The sequence below is a fragment of the Nothobranchius furzeri genome, chromosome 2 (assembly GCF_043380555.1).
Source record: "Nothobranchius furzeri strain GRZ-AD chromosome 2, NfurGRZ-RIMD1, whole genome shotgun sequence".
In the NCBI taxonomy this organism is placed as follows: domain Eukaryota; kingdom Metazoa; phylum Chordata; class Actinopteri; order Cyprinodontiformes; family Nothobranchiidae; genus Nothobranchius; species Nothobranchius furzeri.
The window spans coordinates 29908620-29933619 of NC_091742.1; the positions used below are offsets into that span (position 1 = coordinate 29908620).

The window sequence follows — 25000 nt, forward strand, 5'->3', positions numbered from 1 at the left end:
TTTTTCCAAGCATCAACATTCCTGAAACAACAACATTTTAGTTTCCACCAACTCTCTGCTTTGACACCCATATAGTGTGACTTCATCACTTTATAGGCCAAAATCTTTGTTATGGTGTACCCCAGGGGTCTGTTCTGGGGCTTTGCCATTTTTGACTGGCATGCTCCCTCTGCAATACATTTTGAGAGCGCTCTCCGTCATGCAGATGGCATTAAGACTTTGACACAGTTGATCACAATGTTCTTGTAGAAAGACTTGAACATGTTGTAGGGATCAAAGGAACAGCGCTAGGCTGGTTTAAATCCTACCTGTCTGACAGATTTCATTTTGTAAACGTACATGACAAATCTTCTTCATACTCCAGGGTTACTTGTGGAGTACCACAGGGTTCAGTGCTTGGACCAATTCTTTTTACTATATATATGCTCCCAATTGGTAAAATCATTAGACAGCATGGGATAAACTTCCACTGATATGCTGACGGGGTTAGGGTTAGCTAAGTTAAAACGGGGTTAGGGTTAGCTAAGTTAAAACGGGTTAGGGTTAGCTAAGTTAAAATGGGTTAGGGTTAGCTAAGTTAAAACGGGGTTAGGGTTAGCTAAGTTAAAACGGGGTTAGGGTTAGCTAAGTTAAAACGGGTTAGGGTTAGCTAAGTTAAAACGGGGTTAGGGTTAGCTAAGTTAAAACGGGTTAGGGTTAGCTAAGTTAAAACGGGTTAGGGTTAGCTAAGTTAAAACGGGTTAGGGTTAGCCAAGTTAAAACGGGTTAGGGTTAGCTAAGTTAAAACGGGGTTAGGGTTAGCTAAGTTAAAACGGGGTTAGGGTTAGCCAAGTTAAAACGGGTTAGGGTTAGCTAAGTTAAAACGGGGTTAGGGTTAGCCAAGTTAAAACGGGTTAGGGTTAGCTAAGTTAAAACGGGTTAGGGTTAGCTAAGTTAAAACGGGTTAGGGTTAGCTAAGTTAAAACGGGTTAGGGTTAGCTAAGTTAAAACGGGGTTAGGGTTAGCTAAGTTAAAACGGGTTAGGGTTAGCTAAGTTAAAACGGGGTTAGGGTTAGCTAAGTTAAAACGGGGTTAGGGTTAGCCAAGTTAAAACGGGTTAGGGTTAGCTAAGTTAAAACGGGTTAGGGTTAGGTAAGTTAAAACAGAACAGGCTTGTTTGTGCTTCAGGAAACACCAGAACCGAATAATGAAAGCACTTGGGCCTTTAGCATCTCACATTAAAGGTGTCGTTCACTGAAAAAACATTTTGTAATTATTATCTCAGAATCGGGTTTTGGACGCCACCACAGCGGCTCTGACTAAAACAACTAATGACTAATGACTAAAACAACTAATGACCTCATAGATGCAGCAGATTCTGGCCTCATTACCATCCTCGTCCTCCCTGGTCTCAGTGCTGCATTTGACACCATCGTCATTCCACTCTACTGACGAGATTATCCTCCACAGGTACGTCATGCACTCCCCTTACATGATCATATCTCACAGACAGCACTCAATTCATTCAGATGAAAATATTTACTTCCACCCCCCCGATGTAATACCAAAAAATAATAATAACAACAACAACAACAACAATAATAATAATAACAACAGCAGCAGGCTGAGCTGGATTAGGGTTTAATGATAGCTACCTCACCTTCACTAACCAGCTAACTAACCCGTCCTTTGGGGACGTTTAGACTTCTATCATGTCCTTATGTCCATCGTGTCTCTGAGGACGAGAAACAAGCAGAAGAAGAAAACATCTAACTCAACGGTTGACTAAAGTTTCCTCCCAGTTTTCAAGCTGAACTGAACCTGAATTCGAGTCACCCTGGTTCATGAAACAGAGTAAAGTTTAGCAGGGACTTCTACAGGCTGACAGCCAGCACAGTAGATCCCAACTAGACCCAAAGACTGAAACGAGCCGAGGACTTTCAGCCCAGAACCGGCTCTCCAGAGACAACGTAGCCTACATTAGCATTTCTTTACCACCATGGACGAATGAGAACGCTTCCACTGTGTTTTATTTCAGGTGTGTCCTCATCTCCTCGCATCGCCAGTCTCTCTCTCTCCCTGCTGTCCTAGCGCGACTCATCACGCTCCAATTATCAATCAACCCAAGTCCGATCCGACCCGTCTGGCTTACTCCGTTCCAGCTCAGATCGTACAAGCGGGGAAGTGCCGTCTGGAGGTCTACGCAGGACAGGAGACCTCCAGATGGCCAGATGTGTCCGTGCGGGCGGTGCGTCACCTGTTCCCATAGATGTATTCATTTCTTCTGCTGTTGTTGGGTTAGGGACAAATGTTTCCCCGGTGGATGACAGAGAAGCTGGTTAAGCGGTAAAAGCCGGCCTCGCTGTATTACCTGTGAGTTTTCAGCTGAAACACAACCATGGTTTAAATTCTGACCTAAAGTATTTTTCTATAACTGAGCAGCTTTACCAGAAATTACACACATGAAGGGATGAATGGACATGAGGAAAAGCATTTAAACCCTAACCCTCACAGCTGTGGGAAGTTCACACGTTCATTCCTGGAATCAACTTGATGAAACGTCAAAACGGGACTGTTGGCATTCGAGAACCCATATTTTAGTCTGTCGTTCGGTTTCATGGAGCATCATTTGAATCATAACCTGCTGGCACCGCGAGGCCGTTGAACCACACACTCCTCCTGGGAGACCCCCAGGGGTAGACTAAGAGGTTAGCTAAACTCTGGTGGTGTTTGCTTTGGACCAGAGAGAGCAACAGCAGCAGTGTGGTGAAACTTACAGTCCCATCCTCCATGAGTTTGAGGCAGGAGCCAAAGTCAGCCAGGCGGATGTGGCCGTTCATATCCAGCAGAATGTTGTCGGGCTTAATGTCCCTGAAAGAAGACAGGAGAGAGAAAGAGTGAGATGGAGGAAAAGATAAATGGAGTGAGGAAGTTCCTGAGGAAGGTGAAGAACATCGTCCAATCAAAACAACCCACCACATCACTCCTCTCACTGTCCAGGAAATGGATCAATTCCCATCAAATTAAGCTCCATGAAGTCAGGAACCTCACGCGTCCTCGTTTGCTTTCACATTTTTGTGGGAAAGATCAGCTAAATTTGTGATTTCATTAGTGTAATTTCCTTCGGCCCATGCTTCAGCGGTGCGTCGACTCTAAATGACCACGAGGAAGAATAAACAGAGAAAATATCTGAGCCTGTTTGGGAATTAGCTGCATGGAAACACACAAACGCTCTGTGTGAGGAAAATATGCAGCACGCAAACAAACTCCCGCCTGCCAGAAAGAACAGCCTCCCGTCCTAGAGCAGACGTCCTCCCTTATCCCTTCTTTCCTGCAACATTTTAAAAGAGGGGGAGTCCTGACTACTCACGCTCCTACAGATGTGTTTATGGTGGCCTTCGTCGAGGTTTTCATCTCACCTCCCATCTGTTCAGCATTACTGCTGCTGCAGACGTGTTTATTCTACACGTGCATGGCGTGTTTCTACTCGGCAGTGTGACTTGCTACTGCGGGCCTCTTCTTCATCTACTTGGATTATCGGAACAGTTTTTAATCCATAGTTCATTTTCATCCCTGCACAAGAATCACTGAAGCCAGTCAGCAGAACTGTCCTTATACGTGACGGTCGTGCAGCTCATGGCCTGATTTCCTGAATGAGAACAGCTTCTTCCTGTTTATTAGCTGCTGTTCCAAAGGTCTTCACAAAAGCTTCAGCAGAAACTTCTACACAGAAGATATGATCAGAGACTGTTCCAGAAACAGCTTCTTCATACTTTTCCCCACAAGTTTCCAGAATGATGGTTACGTAAAGTCCGGGCTGCTAATGCTACATGACGGATCATCGCGTGGGGAGATGCTTATGGACTTCTAACAGGTGACTGGTGACGTGTGCTGCAGGTGCTTCAGAGTTCAGTAGCAGGACAGTCCAAGTCTGACCTGGCAATGACTTGAGTTCAACCTGTGCAGTCCCCGTCTGGTTCTTCTTTTACTGTAACGTTAGTGACATCATCATCGTCTGTCACTTTAATACTCCTTGAAAAGTCTTTAAAAGCATAAACTGTGTGAAGTAAACACAGTCCTGTAAAGTCACGCTGTCTGAGACCCGTTTAAACTGTTGGGTTTACCTGAGCTAGAGAGCTCCAACAGGCCTCATCTGGCTCACACAAGTCTCATGATCATCTACGGAGACGTTTGTTACGGCTTGGAAAGGGACATGAAATGTAAAACTCTCTTACTGCATCCTTTTTGTGCTGCTATGCGAGTCTCTACTGCCTCTAAACACTCAACATGTGAATAAAATCCATCCACCCGGTTCTCCTCAGTGTTTGCCATCAGAACTTTTGGGTTAAAAATAGGGCCTGTAGTTAAAATCTGATGTTAGCCTAGATCTGGACAAGTGGGGGAGTAGAGGGAGGTGGAGTGTACAGTCGGTAAAGACGGCTCTCCCTTGCCCTGCCTCCAACATGCCTCCATCTAAATAGGATAGATTATCCAGAGTTATCTCTGTAGTTATGCTGCTATAGGCTTAGACTGCTGGAGGACACACTGACCACTTTCCACACTCGACTGCTTTCTTCTACAATCTGCTCTTTAACTGTATTATTTCCTGCTATTTCAGCTGTTAACTTTATTTTCTCTCTAAGTGTTTTTCTCCCCAGAAGAAGCTACAACGATGTTCTGCTGAGCTGTGGTGGCCTCATGGAGGGGGCCATCGACTAGCACACTGCTGCTAACCACTTAAACATTCTCCCTCTCCTGATAATAACTTTTAACTCTCTTTGACGTTGGATGTGCTACTACTAGTTTACCCGTTTAATTATAGATCCACTAGGATAAATACAATAAAGTTTATCTCTCACCTAATACAATATTTACTAAGACATCACAATGTAACCATAGAAACACTACTTGTCTTTGTGTGTGTGTGCGTGTGTGTGTGTGTGTGTGCGTGCGCGCGCGCCTGTTCTCCACATCGGAGCTCTTGCCCTGCTGATGCTAATGTGTAAGCGCCATCACAAACTCCAGCTACTGCAGCATCTCAACGGGGTGACCCGGACCGGCACACAGAATTTGTAGACTGGACAAAACAAATATTGGAACGGGACCATCAGTTCACACAGATCATTTTGTTCAGTGATGAGGCAAACTTGTGTGAGAATCGTGAAGTTAACAAACAAAACCAGCACTATTGGTCTGACACTAAGCCACACTGGATAGATCCCTCCAAGACTGTTGGAACAAAAGAGTGATGTGTGGTGTACGGGTACAAAGATGGTGACCTGGATACTGGAAGTCTGTGCTGCCATTTCTCCTGTGGTGTTGCTATCAGTGTGTGAAGTGTGGGAGGAGAGGGTTGCACTGACAATCCAACACATTGAACACATTTTATAAGGGGTCAGAAACTTGTGAATAACTCACCAAAGAATAAAATTACGCTAAAACCAAGCACATCATTGTTTTACTTGTGAAATTCCAAATAAGTTTGACGTGTCACATGACCCTCTTCCTATTGAAAAAAACAAAAGTTGGACCCAGGACACGGTGGAGGGACCATGTCTCTCACCTGGCCAGGGAACACCTTGGGATTCCCCCGGAGGAGCTGGCCCAAGTGGCTGGGAGAGGGAAGTCTGGGCCTCTCGACTTGGGCTACTGCCCACGCAACCCCACTCCGGATAAGCTGAAGGAAATGGATGGAAGTTGGATCCAAGATGGCTGATTTCAAAATGGCCACCATGGTCACCACCCGTCTTGAAAAGTTTGCCCCCTCACGTATTCTAATGTAACCCAGACCAACATGTTAGTGCCTGAAGCATCGTTTGTGAAGCAGCTCAAGCGGGGTTAAAAACTAAAGTTACATATCAGAAGTATTATAATATTGTATGTCATGTATGTATACGTATATTTTATGTATTGTATGTGGGGTTTATTGTGAACTAGGAAGTGCTAAGGGGGGATGGGGGAAAAGAGTGGGTTGGGCGAGGATGACGGGAGAAAAGAACGCACATGTCCGAGGCATGCTAATCAACCAAGTCACCGGTCGTTGAAGTAATGGCCGGTAATGTGCGCTGGTGACATGGTTCCTGGATGACTGGATGACCTGTGGACACTTTTGCTCAAAGTTTGTCCTGACATTCGACCTGCAATAGGACTTTCAGCAGTTAGCGGACAGTTAGCTTTCACGGGCTAAGTGAAGGTAGCACTCGGAGCATGGTTGAGCTGAGTCAGCTAACTGTGGAGACTACCGCTTCATTCTTCCGGCCTGGAGGTGAAGTCTCAGGGAGGTGATATTCGTGCTTTTGCCCGGACATCGCTCGTTGGGAGTTTGAGAAAGGACCAGGACCGGTAGAGGGGACGTGGTTCGCCTCCAGTTCCCAAGGACATGGTTGTGAGTTGGAGAAAGTGGAGCTACAATTCAGGTCCTCTCTTCTTTTTGTTTGATTGCTCCAATGTGTTTTGGGCCTCAGCGCTCTCTAGCTTCACTCAGGCCTGCAACATTGAGGGTCTCTAGAGTTGTGGAAGCCGACTAGTGTATGTGTGTGTGTGTGTGTGAGTGTGTGTGAGTGTGTGTGTGTGTGTGAGTGTGTGTGTGTGTGTGTGTGAGTGTGTGTGTGTGTGTGTGTGTGTGTGTGTGTGTGTGTAAGACTGGTGGGTGGGCCCCTCACATATTCGAGTTATGGTTAGGGTTGGACGTTATTGATTGAATGTATTTGCCCTGAATGTTGTCCAAACTACTGATTCAGTAAATTACTAGAGTACCCTAACTACGCTTGGCCGGGCCGAGACCCTGTAGAAACACGCAGGACTTGAGGAACAGCATTTCTCCATTCTACATCTTTAATGCTGCATCATAGAACCTAGGAAGGCCTTACCTAGGCAGAGAGCAAGGCGGGCTACACTAATGTGTCACAAACAGGACGTGAATATCAACAACCATTCCCATTTTATCAAGTTGTATCCATAGAAATGCCCACCCAGTATTTTGTTGTGCCGGGGACGCTGGCGTAATGACAACGTGTCAATAAAGGAATGTGCTTCTGATTTCTGTGCTCTGATAACCACAAGAATGCATCAAATTCAAACATGAGAGGCTAAGAGGACAGCAACGGACTCCCGTGTAGCCTTCACCGTGTGGAAACACCAAACCAGGGTAAGCTAGCAGAGCTAACTGCTACTGTGTGACCGTCTTAAGGAGTGTTCAAGAGATGGAAGGTGATCTGTTTTAAGATCACATCATCCATCTGTGAGGGCCATCTGGATACCAGGACACACGCACACACACACACACACACACACACACACACGCACACACACACACACACACAGGGCTTGAGCTCAGATAGGATGGTCGAGTGTGTGAACTGTGGACAGATGAGAGTAATCATTCGTATGTTTGCCGTTGCTAACACTGATTAGCTGTAGCATCTGTCCAGAAGCACACGGACTCCACACGTTACGGCTGTAGATGTGTTACTTCTACAGACTCGCAGCATTTACATCTTTTATAGCACAATTATGAAGCCAACAAAAGAAAAATACAAGCAAGCTGACTCAATTCATCACCTGGGATCAATATGTGCACTCCTGTTGTTCCATCTAATTACACACAATTAGACTTCCTGCGACTTGTAAACAAGGTCTAACAAAGCTCACAGAGAAAGTTGTTCCGTCATCAGCCTGGTGAAGGACGCAGACGGGGCGAGGTGGGGGAGATGATTTACAGAATGAACGTAGAAGTTGATTCTGTGAGTTTACTGGGCAGCACAGAATCCCAGTAAAGATGGCCGCCACGCTTCTGTCCCGGGTTAATACTCTAGTTCAGTGGTTCCCAAACTTATTTAACCACGCACCCCCTTCCATGTCGACGCACCCCCAGCCCCACATCAGGGCATGGCTATATATATATATATATATATATATATATATATATATATATATATATATATATATATATATATATATATATATATATATATATATATATATATATATATATATATATGTGTGTGTGTGTGTGTGTGTGATCGAAGACTTTCAGAAAACACATGGCTCTAATCAATAGGGAAACACACAAAGGCTGCAATCAATGGGACACACACACACACACACGCGCGCACACACACATATGAACGCACGCACGCACACACCAAACAGATGTGATGCATGGCAGCACAAAGCCATGCTGATATGGTCTTTTGAAGTATTTGTGAGGGTCCCCTGGGAGACTACTGACCACTGAATAAATGAACACACACACACACACACACACACACACACACACACACACACACACACTGCATCTGACCTACTCTCCAGGGACTGAGCTGAAGGGGGGCAGAAGGTTGACCTGGAGGCTCCTCATTTCTTTCATGTGGCCTCTTTTCAGGGTCATCAGGGTCAAACAGTCAAATAATTAAAGAGGACACTATGACTTTATGAAAGGTCTATGATCTATACATAACATGTTCACCAAGTTCTTTACACTAAATCAGGGGTTGGAGGCACTTGTGTGAGCGAGATCATCTGAATGTCACACAAACAGAACCACAATGGCAGCTGTGATGCTGAAAACACTGCTCGGTCTCTGGACCCAGGAACGGCTGCAGGCAGCAAGCTCTGGAGCAGCCAGTGACTCCGCCCCCAGCAGACAGTCTCTGACTGCATATTTTTCACTACCTCCTACACTTGGAGCCACATTCAAGCAGGGCTAGGGGTTAGGCCAGTGTGGTGGTAGCTAGAGCTACGTTAGCTCTGGGCTCAGTCTGGAAAAGCCCAAAACAGGAAAATACTAAATGAACCGAGTCCATGTAGAGAGATGGTGCCAGTCCAAACTACAAACACAGCTGATCATAAGTAACCTGATGCTTCTCAGCTCTGACGGCCCCATTTTCAGACCAAACAAGCTCCTTACGCACCAACGTCACTGGAAAGAAGCACAAAGCTTACAGTTTTCTTCCTTTAACAGACAATCAAACATCTAAATGAAAAATCGGACATCATTACTAGTGAAAAGTGACTGAAGCAGACTTACACACAAACACTATGGTGCAAACACACACCCTAAAGCACGAACACACACACACACACACAGACGGAGCTAGCCAGCAGAACACACCCTCCTCAGGGGACCTGCCAGGCTCTCCAGAGCAACGCATAAAGATCTCCCATGAGAGTGTGTGTAGGGTTAGTGAGAGCAAAGGAGGGGTTGGGGGAGGTGACAGCACCACACCCCCACCCACACGCCTCCCAAACCCATCATTACTGTCCCAAAGCGTCCACAAGGGGACCAAATGAGAACTACTGCTGTCCCCTCCTCCCTTCCATCCACTGCTGCCCCCCCCCCCCCCCCCCCCCCCCAAACACCATGCAATTAGTGGCTGTGTACTCTCGTCTTTTCCCCTCCTTCACTTTACAAACGTTTATATTTACATATTTCTCTGAGTCTGTCATTGTCAGCGTGTATCCGACTGTAGTATCTTATTACAGACCTGAAGTACTGACACACCTAAAATACCAAGCACCAAGTCTCTTCTCAGCCTCCCTTCTAGTGCAGTGATCTCACATGTCTTCCTGTCTAGTCATCCTTCCCTCGCTCCTTAAAAACAGCAACTGTAATTATGTTAACATGCCCATGTGACTGCTTCCCGTCTCAATGAGGCTCGTATCCTGCTCCCGAGGGCATTTTCAGAAGGCTGAAAAATTCCTTAGGAGTCCGTGTCAGCAAAGAAACGTGTCCCGTGCTGCGCCATGTAAGCCATGTGCTTCTAGGTTTTTCATTTGTCCCGGAGACAGAGCGGGAACCTCAGTGAGCAACACGACCAGACCATCATCATGTCTGCTAAACATAGCTAGTTATTAATAAAAACACACTGAATGATTCATCTCATCTGTGAATAACTCATCAAAATGTTCATTTTAGGTTAGTGAACAGATTTTTGACACAAAGAAACCTGAAAAAACGTCCATATGCTGACATATGAACACGTCATTTGTGATTCATGCTAGCATCAACAGAACTTCCATGTGGAGGCTTTTACCGTCAGTCAGAGTTTTAAAGGTAATCAGAACATTTATGCTGTCAGTTATTTTCAGCCAAACTAGAAGGAGCCTAAACCAGTGTTGGTCGGGCTCAGCTGTACAAATGACAGATTTACACTGCGTGGTCCAAAAAAGTCACCACCTGGACCTAGCTAAGCAACCAGGTACGAGCCACCTATCTCGCGACTTTCCAAGAAGCGTGTTCACGAGTCCTCACCGCAAATAGCTTGTACAGTGCTAATGTTTTTAGCGGCTAGCGCAGTGTCGTATCGAGGAAATGCGGAGGATGAGGAGTAAACAGTTGGAGGATTTTTGTTTTACTTCGAACCAAACGAGACACAAAGGGTTAAACTTCGGAGCGGTAACGTGTCTGCTGCCTTTTGTTGTGAATCAATAACCTGATTATCAGCACGTGTTGGAACGCACCGCTGGCATGCTTGCTACCAGACTGGGTCCAGCCTGAGACAGCGGGGTTGTGGTAAATGTTCTACGTGCATACAGACGTACAATGTTAACTATGTATTCATCTTTAATGAACCAGGAAGTCCCACTGAGATTAAAAACCTCGTTTTCAAGGGAGTCCTGGCCGAGAGGCAGCAACAGTTACAGATGTGTTACGTAGCAGGTTACAGAGGGCAGTTACAACACAGGAAATCCGTCTCAAGGCTTCCTAGTCGGGTTTTAAATGTAGTCAAGCAGATAAACTTGGTTCATTTCCACTTTTCCTGCAGCCTGGTCCATGCAGAGGGAGCAGAGTGAACTGTACATTTTCACTAAGAGAACCTGGTGTTTTATGGCTTCAAATACACTAAATCTTGTTTTTATTCATTCTGCTGGTTGTTTATTTTGCTCAAATTGAAACTGAGGCCTGCCTCTAACTCTGGCCTCCGTCCAATAAAGGCCTGAATCAGGATGCGCTTGAGTAAACAGAGGTCTGTATTAGAGGATTTACGGTAAGACTGCCTACGCCTCAATTTCATTCACACTTTAAACACCACCACCGACATTAATGCACACTTAGGGCCTTGGAGGTGAGCACGCTCAGCTACACCTGGTGGGAGATCATTCAGCCTCACCCGGAGTGCCCACTTCCAGTTGTAATCGGCACCTAGACACAGAGTTCTGGGGGAATTGGTGTGCGCTGGCACCAGCTGGGGTAGGCCAGACAATGTGTGCCAAGCCCGTTCTGGGGGGGGCAGCTGCGGGTTTGATATTTTGGTTTTGTGTGTCCCCTTTTCTCTTTCTTTCTGCAGGTCTAGAAGCAGATCTTGTTCATCATTTACCGTTTGTTTGTTTGTTTGTTTGTTTGTCTGTATGCAGCACTGGCCACCTGCACCCTACTGACATGAAACTACAAACTAAATCTGTGATGAAGTTTTCAGAATGTCTCGTAAAGTTTGCTGGGGTTCCAAGTTTCCTCCAGAGAGCCACAGACCGAGCTGGTCTCAGAATCAGCACCACGGTGCTGCAGGCATCAGGGACCGGCCTGAAACCCAGCTGGAACGCTCCAGTCACAACGTGTGAGGAATAAATCACAAGCAAAAGAAGGCAAACTGCTAAAAATGTGGGATGTTTGGGATAAAGTTGTGTAATCATGTAGAATGACAACATGGAGCAACATAAAGCTAATCAAATAGGTAAATTCTGTAAAACAGTACATGATGAAGTGCACTTTTATGACCTCTACCAGTACCAGCCCGGTTAGACGTCGGGTCTGTTACACAAGAGGCTGCTGGTAACTGAATCAAGCATCAGTGCTATTTTTCTTTATCAGTTCATACAGTAAAAATCCTAATTACTCACATGCTGCCCCTCTAAATCAGGCCTCTGCTGCGGGGAATCACACACACAAGCAGAAACAAATGCAACACGTGACCATGTTACGCCCTCTCCCTCCGGCTACTCGTTTATTTTTATCTGTGCTACTCCTCCCAGCAGCTGGATGAAGGACTGGAGAAAACACCCCAAACATCTATCATCAGGTCTGAGCCAGCTCTTCACTCCGTTACAAACTCAAGACCTTCTTACCGTCGTGCTTTCAAACCCACAACCATCCTACCTGTGGACGTAGTGGAGCTGGTGAACAGAGTCGATGGCCAGAACCATCTCAGCCAGGTAGAACCTGGCCATGTCTTCTGGCAACCGGTCCTCAAACTTGCTGAGCAGAGTCAGTAAATCTCCACCCACGTAGTAGTCCATGACCAGGTACTACAGAGACAGAGAACACGTTTAGTAACTGAAGAACCAAAATGACAGCAGTCATCATGCAGAACACGGACAGAGGCGGCACAGAGAGGCTGCATGAAGACGTACGTATAAATCACCGTTTTTAACATCCCTGAACAATTCCTGAGCTCTTCTTACAGCATCAGACAAAGCTAGCAGCTATAAATAAATGTCTGCACTGGTGAGTGTCTCTGAAACCTTGGGACGAGTCTGGCATGTGCTGTGAGAATGTGGGAACAGGAATGACAAGCAGTCCAGGCATCTGAACTCAGGGTCATGAAGAGAGAACAAACAGTCAGGTTAAAGGGAGCGAGTTGGCTTACAGCAGCTAATTAAAGAGTTCTGCTGACCAATTACACCCGTCCAAAAATCTGGCCAGTTCATCCTTACAGCTCCGTCTGAACGGCCGTGTGCCGCGGTACAGAATGAACGTGCCGGCACCGTGGTCTGAAGACAAACTAAAAGGTGAAACAGCAAAGACAGTCAGCTGTTTTCAGCAGGACTACAGCTGCTACTATAGCTAGGACACACACACGGAGCTAAACCTGCTAAACGCATTTCAACACTGCAGCGTGCGCATCAGCATTCATCACATTTGCAGGATTAAATAAGCTAACGCACCTAGAAGTCATTAAACTTGAATGTAGCACAGAAACAGGAACATCACACTCTGTTTTCAGGCTTCAAAAGTTCCCATTCTTACGGTTTATTTATGATTGAGCAACAACTTAAAATTTGCTAAAAGAGCTGGAAACAAAAACATGATGAAGAGAGGCTTGTCAGCCAGAAAAAGATTTAAATGGTGTTTCAAGTAGGGATGCACCGATGGATCGGCATTTGATCGTAATCGGCCGATAGCGCCCCTATCGGTTTTGATCGGAATTTTCAAAATAGATCAGAGCAAACCGATCAGGTAGGGTTGTCACGGTAACCAGTGTAGCGCTAAACGCCGGTAAAAAAAAAAAAAAAAGAAAAAAAGTTGACAATAATAACCGTCTTGTTTTAAAAAAAACTATTATCTTGGTGGGTTTACCGTGGCTGCGGTGTAGGCGCGGTGACCCTTACCAGCCACCGTATCATCTGCTGAAGTTGCCGGCGGCACATGCGCACTTTGTTTACAACAAAACTTTCTTGAAGCTAAAGCTGAAATAATGGCCAAAGGAGGAGACGGCAGCGCTCAGGAGGACATTTATTATCCCTCAAAGAAGACAAAGTGGGAAGTACGGGCATATTTTAGATATTTGAAGAATGCCGAGGGACAGTTGATAGAAGACGGCTATCCTGTTTGCAGCACGAGCAGAAAAAGTGTCTGTGAAAGGCAGCAACGCTTCAAATCTCATGACGCATCTGCGTGACCATCACCCACAACTCTACAGTCAACGCAAGGCAAGCTAACGTTAGCGTTTTAGCTAAAATGCGTGATCCGAGGATTTGGGTTGAGGGAGAATGCAACGAGTCGCTATATAAAGCAGCCGCAGCGCCGCTACCTGCATATAAACCGTGTCGCGGACACCGCCATGTTGAAATGACGCTATGCATTACGGGGCTCCCAGGGGCCGATAAGAGTTGGTCTCTCTCCGAGAATAATTATGAATTTAACAACGATTACTGCCTGATGACATTTTCCCACATCTGCAAAGCTCACTGGAAGGACACAAACCGAGGACAATATTTTCCTGATATAGGGTTTATTACTCAAGTAAGGGTAAAAAAGTATCTGATTAGAAGGCTACTTGAGTACTGAGTATCATCTGATCTAAGATTTTTAAAATGATGACATCAAACAGACATAAAATAAGAAGTTATGGGCAAATATTGGTATTTTAAAGACTGAAGGGGAAAATGTAAACAAATAAACAACTTAATTACAAAATAACACATTTTAGGCAAAATTTAGACACAAACTGAGGACAATATTTTCCTGATATGCAGGGTTTATTTAATTGTGTGAAAATGTAGCATGTTTAAAAAAAAAAAACGCGATAATACCGAAAACCGTGGTAATTTTGGTCACAATAACCGTGAGGTTAAATTTTCACACCGTGACAACCCTAATCCCCAAATTCCACTACCTCCGCTGCGCTCCGCTCCGACACGAACGCCGGAGCAAAATCGGTCCCGTTGTAGTCAATCAGAGCAATTCCACTACTGCGGCCGTGCTCCGGCAGTGCGGCGCCGTGCGCCGCCCTCTGTTCCGGCATCCGGCAAAAATAGAATCGATCCTATTTTTGCCGGACGCCGGAGCACCTCCGCAGTAAATGGACAGAAATCACAACCGCCCAACAGGAAAAGGAGCGGGCACAACTTCCGTTTTTCACAATAAATCGATAAACAAAAGGCGTTTTTTGTTTCATATGCACAGGTTTAACAACTTTTAACAACTATCAATGGCGGCTGAAGTTTAAATGCACAAAAATAAGCCATAAATACAGTTTCTACTATCAAAGTAGTCACCCTTTGTTGATCCAAACACTGCTGATCTCTCAACACAAATAATGGGCAGATTAAACAGTTCATGCCGATGCTTCTCCCACACAACGGGTGTTTGGATCTAACTTCCGCGTTTATTGCTCGGACTGTATCGCAAGATCTCGAAAATCCCGCGCATGCTTGTTTGCCCCCCTCAGGTCTCCGCACCGGAGCGGAGCCGTTGTAGAGCGTGTACCAGTAAAAATTGAGTTCGGAAGCGAGTGGCTGCGGAAGGCGGGGGCGGACCGGAGCGGAGCGGAGGTAGTGGAATTTGGGGGTCATACAGACCATTTTAGATTAGGTTACATTTCCTTTATTCCCAGATTATGTAGTTTGTAGCACTCATTATAATGTTGTAGAAAATTTCTGGCCAATGAACGTGATCGGTATCGGTGATCAGCATTCTATGATATCGGTATCGGTGATCGGCAGCAAAAAACCTGATCGGTGCATCCCTAGTTTCAAGCTTGAGAAGCTCAGACGTCTGGGAGGGGCTCACTGTAGAGCCTCTGATCCTTCAGTGTTGGCAGGTGAGAGGTGATTCCATGCCAACTTTCCCTATTGTGTCATCACAACCACGGTGGCAGAGGTGACCGCCCTGTAACCAGAGGATGTCAGGATCCCCCCCCCCCCCCCGCGCTTTTCCGGTTCACGCCTCTTTTTGTTTTTTACAGGAACGACCCAAAACGATCTCTTAACACATGGACGTTCTGCTTCCTGATCATGTGACGTGTGCAGAAGAAGATCGGCTTCAGAGCTGAGATGTTTGTTCTCTCGGCGCGGGGGCTCGTTCCGACGCCCACACAGTAAAACAATGCAAATGACGACTTTAGTTGTCACGGGCAGTGAATGAGTTCATCAAATCTCTTGATTCTGAAAGCAGTCGTTTTTGCTGCAGGACTTTATTAGAGTGTAGAGAAGGAGACGGTTACCAGATTATTGTCGTCCTGGAACGCGTAGTGCAGAGTGGTGATCCACTGGGAGTCTCCAAATACCAGAACATCCCGTTCCTCCCGAAAGCACGCCGTCTTAGGGAAAGAAAAATATAACAAATGTTCTCCTAAACACCATTTCAAAGCCAGAAATCACAGACTGCATTCTCATCCATTACAGCAAACAAACAGCAGGAAACACGTGAGTGAGGATGTGTGTTGGTCTTTAAATCCTTTTAGGTCAGGGGCTTCCTAGACAACATGGAGGCCAAATGGCACGACTCATGTGACCAAAGGGACTGAAGGGTTGAGGATTAGTCTAACCACAGCTTTCCACTGGATGCATATGCAGCCCTTTGCATCTGCAAAGAGCGCCGTGCAAAGCATCTTAACTAAAAAAAAACACCCAACACCTCCTGCGGGAGGCGAACGGAAAATAAATAAATAAATGAAAATAAACCAAAGAGCGTTTGGATAAATGCTGCCATCTTTCTACTTGTTAGTAACCTGCATTCACACCTGCTGCGTGTGTGAAACGTCCCCAGTGAGGAGGGCCACATGGCTGTCTCCATTCCATTCTGCCCTCAGACAACCAGAGAAAGCCCAGGTGAGGTTTGAAGGTGTGCTTCACTTGTTTCATCAACACATCTGCAGTTGGCTCTAGCAGGAATGAATGCATGTGGATCTGTGGGTACAACAAGCCCTGGTGCTCCTCCTCCAGGGTCTAGATGTCTGCCAGACCAGAGGAGAAGCTTCAGAGAGCAGGATTGGGAGCAGGGCTGAACGATTCTGGAAGGTCATCCAACAGCGATGTTTTCCCTTGAATGCTATTTCATTCATGATTACTTTCTCAAGGGGCTTTTCTCATAGTTTTCAACTAATCTATGTAACTTGTACTGAATATAAACAAGTTTGTGTATCTACATGTTTATCTACAGGGTGGGCCGTTTCCATGGATACAACTTCATAACACGGGAATGGCTGGTGATGGTAACGTTCCGTTTGTGGCACATTAGAGTGAGAAGTGAGAAGGCAAACTTTTCAAGATGGGTGGTGACCATGGTGGCCATTTTGAAGTCAGCCATCTTGGATCCAACTAGTTTTTTTCAATAGGAAGGGGGTCATGTGACACATCAAACTTATTGGGAATTTCACAGAAAAACAAAGGTGTGCTTGGGTTAGGGTTGCTCCTGTGTAGCCTGACCATATACAACTTGTCTAGAAGTGCAATATCATATATTTTCATACACTGAACAAAAATATAAATGCAACACTTTGGTTTTTGCTCCCATTTCTCATGAGCTGAACTCGAAGGTCTGAAACATTTTCTACATAAACAAAAGACCCATAACTCTCAAATATTATTCACTAATCTGTCTAAATCCATGTCCCACCTCAAGCTGCTGACTAGACAGCACAGATTATGCACAGGTGTGCCACAATAAATGTAACTGCTCAGATCCTTTATGTCAACGATGTCACTCACTGTGTCTTCCGTCTCTTTTCATTCTTTTTCACCTATTCTCTGTAATTTTACCATAAATGAGAAGCTATGCTGCATGAAGGTTAGTGTAACCAGCTGTGTGTCTATTCCAGCCTCATGATTGCTCCAGGAATTTGAGCATAAACAAACAATAAGGAAGAGTCCTGTTTTTGTGACGTGTGAACGATAATGATGAAGGACTCGGGAGACCAACAGGAATGTCAGACTATCAGGGAGAAGCCAATCAGGCTGCAGCTCGTTCTCCAATCTAACCACAAAGGTATCGTGTGAATTTGGATAAATGAGAGCTGTGGTTCCCTGTGCCAGGAGGTCTTTTTGACGTGTTATCCGTCTTCATAATCATCGTCCATAAAACTGTCCTAATGGATCGTGGCAGGCTGACAAGCACAAGCGGTGATGGAACAAAACGCTGCGACACCAACCTCAGCTCGCTTCAGCATCTCCCACTTGTTGAGAATCTTCATAGCGAAAACTTTGTCAGTGTTTTTCCCTTTCACCACCGCAACCTGCAACAGGTGGGGAAGAAGCATTAGTTTAAGCACCTAACTTGTCCAGACTGTAGATGCAATGGAATAACAAGGTGTGACCATATCTGCACATGCATCACGAGACAAGTGCATCACAAGTCGTTGCGATTAGCTAAAATCAAATTTAAACAAAAATAAAATAAAAAACAACAAAAACAGTTTACTAGAAGATAACCTCCAGGTTTTGTTTCGACAGAAACTCCTAGAATAGAAGCGTTGTTTACTGTAACTGAAAAACAACCAGCGCAACAATAGGGAGCCTAAGCCACGCCCACCTACTTCCGCACCATCGGTCCCCAGAAGAACGAACAAATGAACGCAAGTCAATGCAGCTAAAAACGCTATTTTCTAATTCCACTTGTTTTGTGCCTTGGATTACACACATGATGTCCGTGAGTTTTAAAAACGCATTTTGATGCCAAGAACGCGCTTATTTTCTAATGGGGGAAACAATGTTTTAGGTTTGGTGTGAAAATAAGTCCAGGACTACAAATAAGTGACGTCATCGAACCAGACACAGAGAACACTGAGAGAAAATGGCTGTAAATTCAGCAAACCTCCCACAGGAGGAAAGAACCACCATGAATCTGGTCATGTGGTGAGTAGCAGCTACGCTAGGGGGAGGAGCTTATGTGGTGACGTCATATATGCAACGTGCTGATTTCTAGTTTGTAGTCATGCTAATTACAAACGTTTACAAGCTGATAAATCTCCAAGTACGTGACTGATGTGGTGGAAACACCATCATGACTTTTCATGTAAACTGCAGTACTGCATATGTGTGATCCAGGGCCTAAAGCAGAGCAGATTAGAAAATAGCGTTGTTAGCCCCGTTGACTTGCGTTCGTTTTTTCATTCTTCCGGGGACCCGTGATGCGGAAGTAGACTTAGGATCCCTATTGGGCCACACTAGTGTGTTTCTGTGTACATTTTATTAAACCGTCGTCGATAGCTTCACAAATGGCCTCAGTTTGTTGAAATAAGCATCACATCCGTTCTCTTGAAACACCACCAATCTCTCATAGTTGATGTCATATTTAATAAAACCTTCACCATTCACACGATACATGGTTTGTACTTTATCGTTCTTTGTGTAAATAATCCTAGAACATTATCAAGCAAATTCATAGTCAAGAGCTGGTTAATGGCATAAAACTGTCTAAAGTCACCAAACAGGACACCGACCACTGTTACTGACTGGTGTGTAGCTGGTGCACAGGACACCGACCACTGTTACTGACTGGTGTGTAGCCGGTGCACAGGACACCGACCACTGTTACTGACTGGTGTGTAGCCGGTGCGCAGGACACCGACCACTGTTACTGACTGGTGTGTAGCTGGTGCACAGGACACCGACCACTGTTACTGACTGGTGTGTAGCAGGTGCGCAGGACACCGACCACTGTTACTGACTGGTGTGTAGCCGGTGCACAGGACACTGACCACTGTTACTGACTGGTGTGTAGCAGGTGCACAGGACACCGACCACTGTTACTGACTGGTGTGTAGCAGGTGCACAGGACACCGACCACTGTTACTGACTGGTGTGTAGCAGGTGCGCAGGACACCGACCACTGTTACTGACTGGTGTGTAGCCGGTGCGCAGGACACCGACCACTGTTACTGACTGGTGTGTAGCAGGTGCGCAGGACACCGACCACTGTTACTGACTGGTGTGTAGCAGGTGCGCAGGACACCGACCACTGTTACTGACTGGTGTGTAGCAGGTGCGCAGGACACCGACCACTGTTACTGACTGGTGTGTAGCCGGTGCACAGGACACCAACCACTGTTACTGACTGGTGTGTAGCCGGTGCACAGGACACCAACCACTGTTACTGACTGGTGTGTAGCCGGTGCACAGGACACCGACCACTGTTACTGACTGGTGTGTAGCCGGTGCACAGGACACCAACCACTGTTACTGACTGGTGTGTAGCTGGTGCACAGGACACCGACCACTGTTACTGACTGGTGTGTAGCCGGTGCACAGGACACCGACCACTGTTACTGACTGGTGTGTAGCCGGTGCACAGGACACCGACCACTGTTACTGACTGGTGTGTAGCTGGTGCACAGGACACCGACCACTGTTACTGACTGGTGTGTAAATGGTGCACAGGACACCGACCACTGTTACTGACTGGTGTGTAGCCGGTGCACAGGACACCGACCACTGTTACTGACTGGTGTGTAGCTGGTGCACAGGACACCGACCACTGTTACTGACTGGTGTGTAGCCGGTGCACAGGACACCGACCACTGTTACTGACTGGTGTGTAGCCGGTGCACAGGACACCGACCACTGTTACTGACTGGTGTGTAGCTGGTGCACAGGACACCGACCACTGTTACTGACTGGTGTGTAGCAGGTGCACAGGACACCGACCACTGTTACTGACTGGTGTGTAGCCGGTGCACAGGACACCGACCACTGTTACTGACTGGTGTGTAGCCGGTGCACAAACTCCAGCTGAAAAAAACTCGCGTTTTCTAACTTTAAGTTCACTTGAGTTCAGAATACCTTCATCATCTTTTTCTGCCCAAGACCAGATCATGTCCACCGTTCACCAACATCTAATATTCTGTACAAAAGAAAGCAGCGTGCTGGGTCTGTTAACCTCTGCTGTTGCCTTTTATAGCTGCAGGTACTCACCCATCTCTACTGCTTAGCTCTCCAGACCACACCGTCTTTACAGCCTACTGTACCATACCGACAGTGTGACAAGTGCCAACTTTCCCTTGACTGCTAATTACTAAACATAGTCCTGACTAGCCTACTCAGCTCTGGCTTGATGTTTGTCCAAAAAAGGAGCTGCACAAGCTGCTGTGTGCGGAAAGCTCAGACTCGTGTTCACACAAGTGTTTACGCATTTCTTCGGCTGGCTTTTCTTTAAACATACAGGTCCATAAAGAAGGACCCTCCAACTGTACTGCTAATGCAACACAATGATAACATTCCTTCAGTGGGGGGGGCTCCATGTTTCTGTCCTCTCAAAAAAAGCTACATTTAGAAGAAAAAGGTCCACGCCCTTTTAAACCACCAGAGATGTTAAGCATCTTCTCTAAACATGGACCACACCACCCGTTTCAGTAAAGGTGCGGGAGCCTGAGTCACGCCCAGCTACCTCTGAACCACGGGTCCCCAGAACAAAGAAAACAAACGGGCTAGAAGCTATTTTCTAATCCCGTTTGATGTGTGTCATGGATTTCACATATGGTGTCGGTGAATCTGTAAGACACATGGCTAGGGTGGATAGAGTTATTTTATGGTTCCTGTGAAAATACGTCCAGGATTACAAATGTTCATCTCATCAGATCAGACACGGATAAGAGAAGATTAGTTTAACGAGCTTCCCGCCCATGGTCCGAAATTAAATTTTTTACTCAGATGATGAAAATCTACCGGCCAAAATCCTAAATGATTTAGATCCACCTAAAGCATGTTATTCTATATTATGTTGATTCCAAACAGAGTGACAAAATAATTAAAACATCAATTAATAAGAAAAACAACTCTTTTGTCATTTTTACTATTTATTTATTCATTTATTTTTAGAGATGTTTTTATGAACTCTTTCATTGAAATCTAGTCAGACTCCTTGTTTTCTCTGTCCATGAAGTCTGGCCTCCTGCTTCTGACACCGTCGTTGTGCCAAAGCATTACAGCCTCATTTGGGTCATAGTCCTTGATCTCTGGAGAACACAGCTGCACCATGAGAATATCTGAAAGTGTGTCAGGGCTAGGGTTGTCACGGTAACTGGTGTAGCAGTAAACCCCAGTAAAAAAGTTGACAATAATAATAACCGTCTTGTTTTTAAAAAAACTATATTATCTCGGTGGATTACCGTGGCTGCGGTGTAGGCGCGGTGACCCTTACCAGCCACCGTATCAGCTGAAGTTGCCGGCGGCACATGTGCACTTTGTTGTTTACAAACAAAACTTTCTTTAAGCTAAAGCTGAAATATTGGCAGGAGGAGACGGCAGCACTCAGGACATTTATTATCCCTCAAAGAAGACAAAGTCGGAAGTACGGGCATTTATTGGATATTTGAAGAATGCCGAGGGACAGTTGTCTGTGAAAGGCAGCAACGCTACGTGGCCATCATGATGTAGCCATTGTCTCACGACTCCGCCGTCTCCAGTTCGCCACTTTTCACAAAATCTTCTGGTTGCCACTGGTCCTGGTGGTTTTCCTTCCAGTTCGACGAGTTTTCTTTTGGAAGGCTGGCTGGCTCCAGTTAAAAACCGCCACATTTCACCGCTAGTTTTAACACGAAGCTAACTGCTAACTTGATAAACTGATTGAATGGGATAGGTGGAAATGACGTTGGATGCGGTGTTCACGTTTCGCGTACGTTTGTGTACGTTGCATGCAGGCGGGAGGAGTATCAGACATCCATGGAAGATGACTGATAAACATAACTAATTTGGTGCAAACATTTACTCGCCAGGTGGCAGGTAGAGCTCAAAAATTTACTCGCCAAATGGAGGAATTTGCTCACATTTGGCGAGTGGCGAGTGTTAATTTCGGACTCTGTTCACACCCTTCTTCCAGAACGATAGAAGGTGCACTACACATGGAGAAAACCACCATAAATGCGGCCATGTGGCAGGTAGCAGCTACGCCTGGGGAGAAGAGCTTCTGCTGCGACGTCATATATGACACGTCTGATCTGAAGTCTTTTTATTCACAAATTTTACAAGCTGATAAATCTCAGAGTAGGTGACAGACACAGTCGAAACACACATATCATAACTTTTCATTTAAACTGAAGCACAACATGTGTGGGATTAAGGGTGTAAGGCGAAGCAGATCAGAAAATAGCTCTTTTAGCCTCGCCCAGGGTCCCGTGAGCCGACCAAAAGGGGAGGAGCCTCAGGCTCTCTATGACCATCCTTAACGCTGTCCTTCACCAGTGGTCGTCTACAAGGAGCAGTAACTGTGCTAGTGAGAGTGAACACAGGTCCCACATGTGTTGTCTGAGCATCGTTGTCACTAGCAATGAATTAGCAGAACCTAGAACCCCGTCATTTACATCCACTAGCAAATCTCAGAATAGCCTGAGTCTTTAAATAATCGTGTGTGTGTGTGTGTGTGTGTGTGTGTGTGTGTGCCAATAAATAGCAAAGCAGGTGGTCCATTACCTCTCCAAATGCCCCACGACCAATCACCTTCAGTATCTCAAAGTCCTCCTTGTGCAGACGCATCTGCTTCACTTTGGAGGTGAAGGGTTTGGCTGCAAGAAAACAAAAGAGGTCAGAGCCATGCAAATGCTGCAAACACGTTATGTCGAACATATGAAGCTAAAGGAAAAATTTTATTTAAAAATTAAAACACAAACCAACATTTTTAATCCTGCAAAGCACCTGATGGAAGAGATGAAAGTAAGGAACGTATCAAAAGGGAACACGGGGAAATATGTTCAGCGCCAGGCTGAAAATAATTACTAAGTAGCTGAAAGAGGTCCAAGTAAATATTTGACCAAGGGCAGCACAATATATCGCAAATACATCATCGGGATATCAGCATGCGCAATGCGCATATCGCAAAGAACAGAAAAAAATCGCAATGAATGGTTAGCTCAAATGTTCACAACATAAAATGCATTTTGTCAATCAAACAGAAGCATGACGTTTTTGATCAATCAAATAAAGCTCTTCACCCATTTGGCCAATCAGGTGGGTTCTCATAGGTTAGACGCCCGCCCCTGAGGCGGACGACACTTAATTTGGATGGTTAGCAAACACCTGAGTTAGCTTCGTTCTACTGATTGCCTTTTCTTATTCATTTTTCTCCTACTTTCCTCACATCTCTTGATCACAATTTTTGCTTTTCCCAATTTATGATATTTTTTAGTCATTATTACAATTTTTAATTTCTTTGTTTTTCTTCCTGAGTTAAGTTTTTATTTATTGCAAGTCATATCGTCATTGCAATAATAATCACCGTTAGCACGTATCGCAGGTTTTTCTCACATCGTGTGGCCCTAACTTCATCAATGCTTCATTCAGAGACGAAGACAAGAAACACCGAAGAGTTAAATTGGACAACAACAGGACAACGTGAGCTGCTGAAAACAAAAATCCACACAAACAAGCGAAGAAGCCGGAAAACTGAAGTAAGTGATTACAATGCAAGTATAGGCCACAGCATGACAAAAAACAAACCGAGCTAGATAATTATAAACCAAACTTTTATATGAAATATGTTCAAATCAGCCGTTAGACACACAGTGCCGTTACAAGCGCACTGACAGACATCTAAGTCGATCCAGGTCAATCTTGTTTTAACCAGGCCCCCACAATGCGGCTCAAAAATGGAAGCCAACCCGGAAGTACCATAAATTGCAGTTCCACCCTCATCCACTAGGGGCTGGTGTCAGAAGTGAGCAAATCCTCATTGACTCCCATGTTAAAAATACCAATTTCACAGCAGAAATAAACATGTTTACAGCCTGGTACCAAAACATGTTTTTGGTTTAAATGATCTAGTTTACACTCATGACAACTCTGAGGGGGGTGAATTTTTTTCTCACTCTTCTGTTTAAGTGTATTGGGGCGACGGTGGCACAGGAGTTAAGTGCTCGCCCCGTAATCGGAAGGTTGCAGGTTCGAGCCCCGCTCAGTCTGTTGCTGTCGTTGTGTCCTTGGGCAAGACACTTAACACACATTGCCTGCTGGTGGTGGTCGGCGGGACCGGTGGCGCCAGTGCTCGGCAGCCTCGCCTCTGTCAGTGCGCCCCAGGGCAGCTGTGGCTACATCGTAGCTCATCCCCACCAGGGTGTGAATGTGTGTGTGAATGGGTGAATGACTGATTGTGTTGTAAAGCGCCTTGGGGGTACCAGGACTCTAGAAGGTGCTATATAAAATACAGGCCATTTACCATTTTACCATTAAAAGCCTAAAATTCTGTATAATTAATGAGCATCAGACCCACGTGACCACAGAACTAGCTCCGGGGAAAGGCCTCAGTAGAGCCTCGGTCTGGCCTGGAAACTGCTCCGAAAAGGAAAGGAAAGTAGAAGGAAAGTACAACAACTGGTACGTACTGTCCTGTTTATGGTGTTACGCGTGTTGCTTTGTGACGATGGTCTTCTCAGAAGACCGCTTCCGCTGTCTCGCCACTTGTGGAACATGAGCGTCCTACTGGTTTAGCTCGGCTGATCCGTTTCCATGCAGAATGTAGTCAGACTGCTACCACACTATCTGGGTGCTTCAGCCCCATTAGAACCAGTTGACCTTCAGCCAGACTAACACGTTTACATGACATTAAAAAACCAACGAGAGTCTTTTTAGGGCAATACTGACTTCCCATTGGGGGTTT

At 45.6% G+C, this 25000-nt stretch overlaps 1 protein-coding gene across 5 annotated transcripts in view; it reads right to left on the reverse strand.

Annotated features, from left to right (window-relative positions):
* The window catches only part of cdc42bpab (CDC42 binding protein kinase alpha (DMPK-like) b), a 107233-nt gene that overhangs the window by 43657 nt on the left and 38576 nt on the right, over positions 1–25000 (reverse strand). For all 5 annotated transcript variants that reach the window (XM_070545654.1, XM_070545655.1, XM_070545639.1 and 2 more), the window contains exons 2-6: positions 22822–22913; positions 17568–17651; positions 15642–15737; positions 12074–12222; positions 2757–2850 (exon numbers count right to left, since the gene is read on the reverse strand). In XM_070545654.1, coding sequence (XP_070401755.1) covers positions 2757–2850; positions 12074–12222; positions 15642–15737; positions 17568–17651; positions 22822–22913 — 515 coding nt within the window. The remainder of the gene's footprint in view (positions 1–2756; positions 2851–12073; positions 12223–15641; positions 15738–17567; positions 17652–22821; positions 22914–25000) is intronic.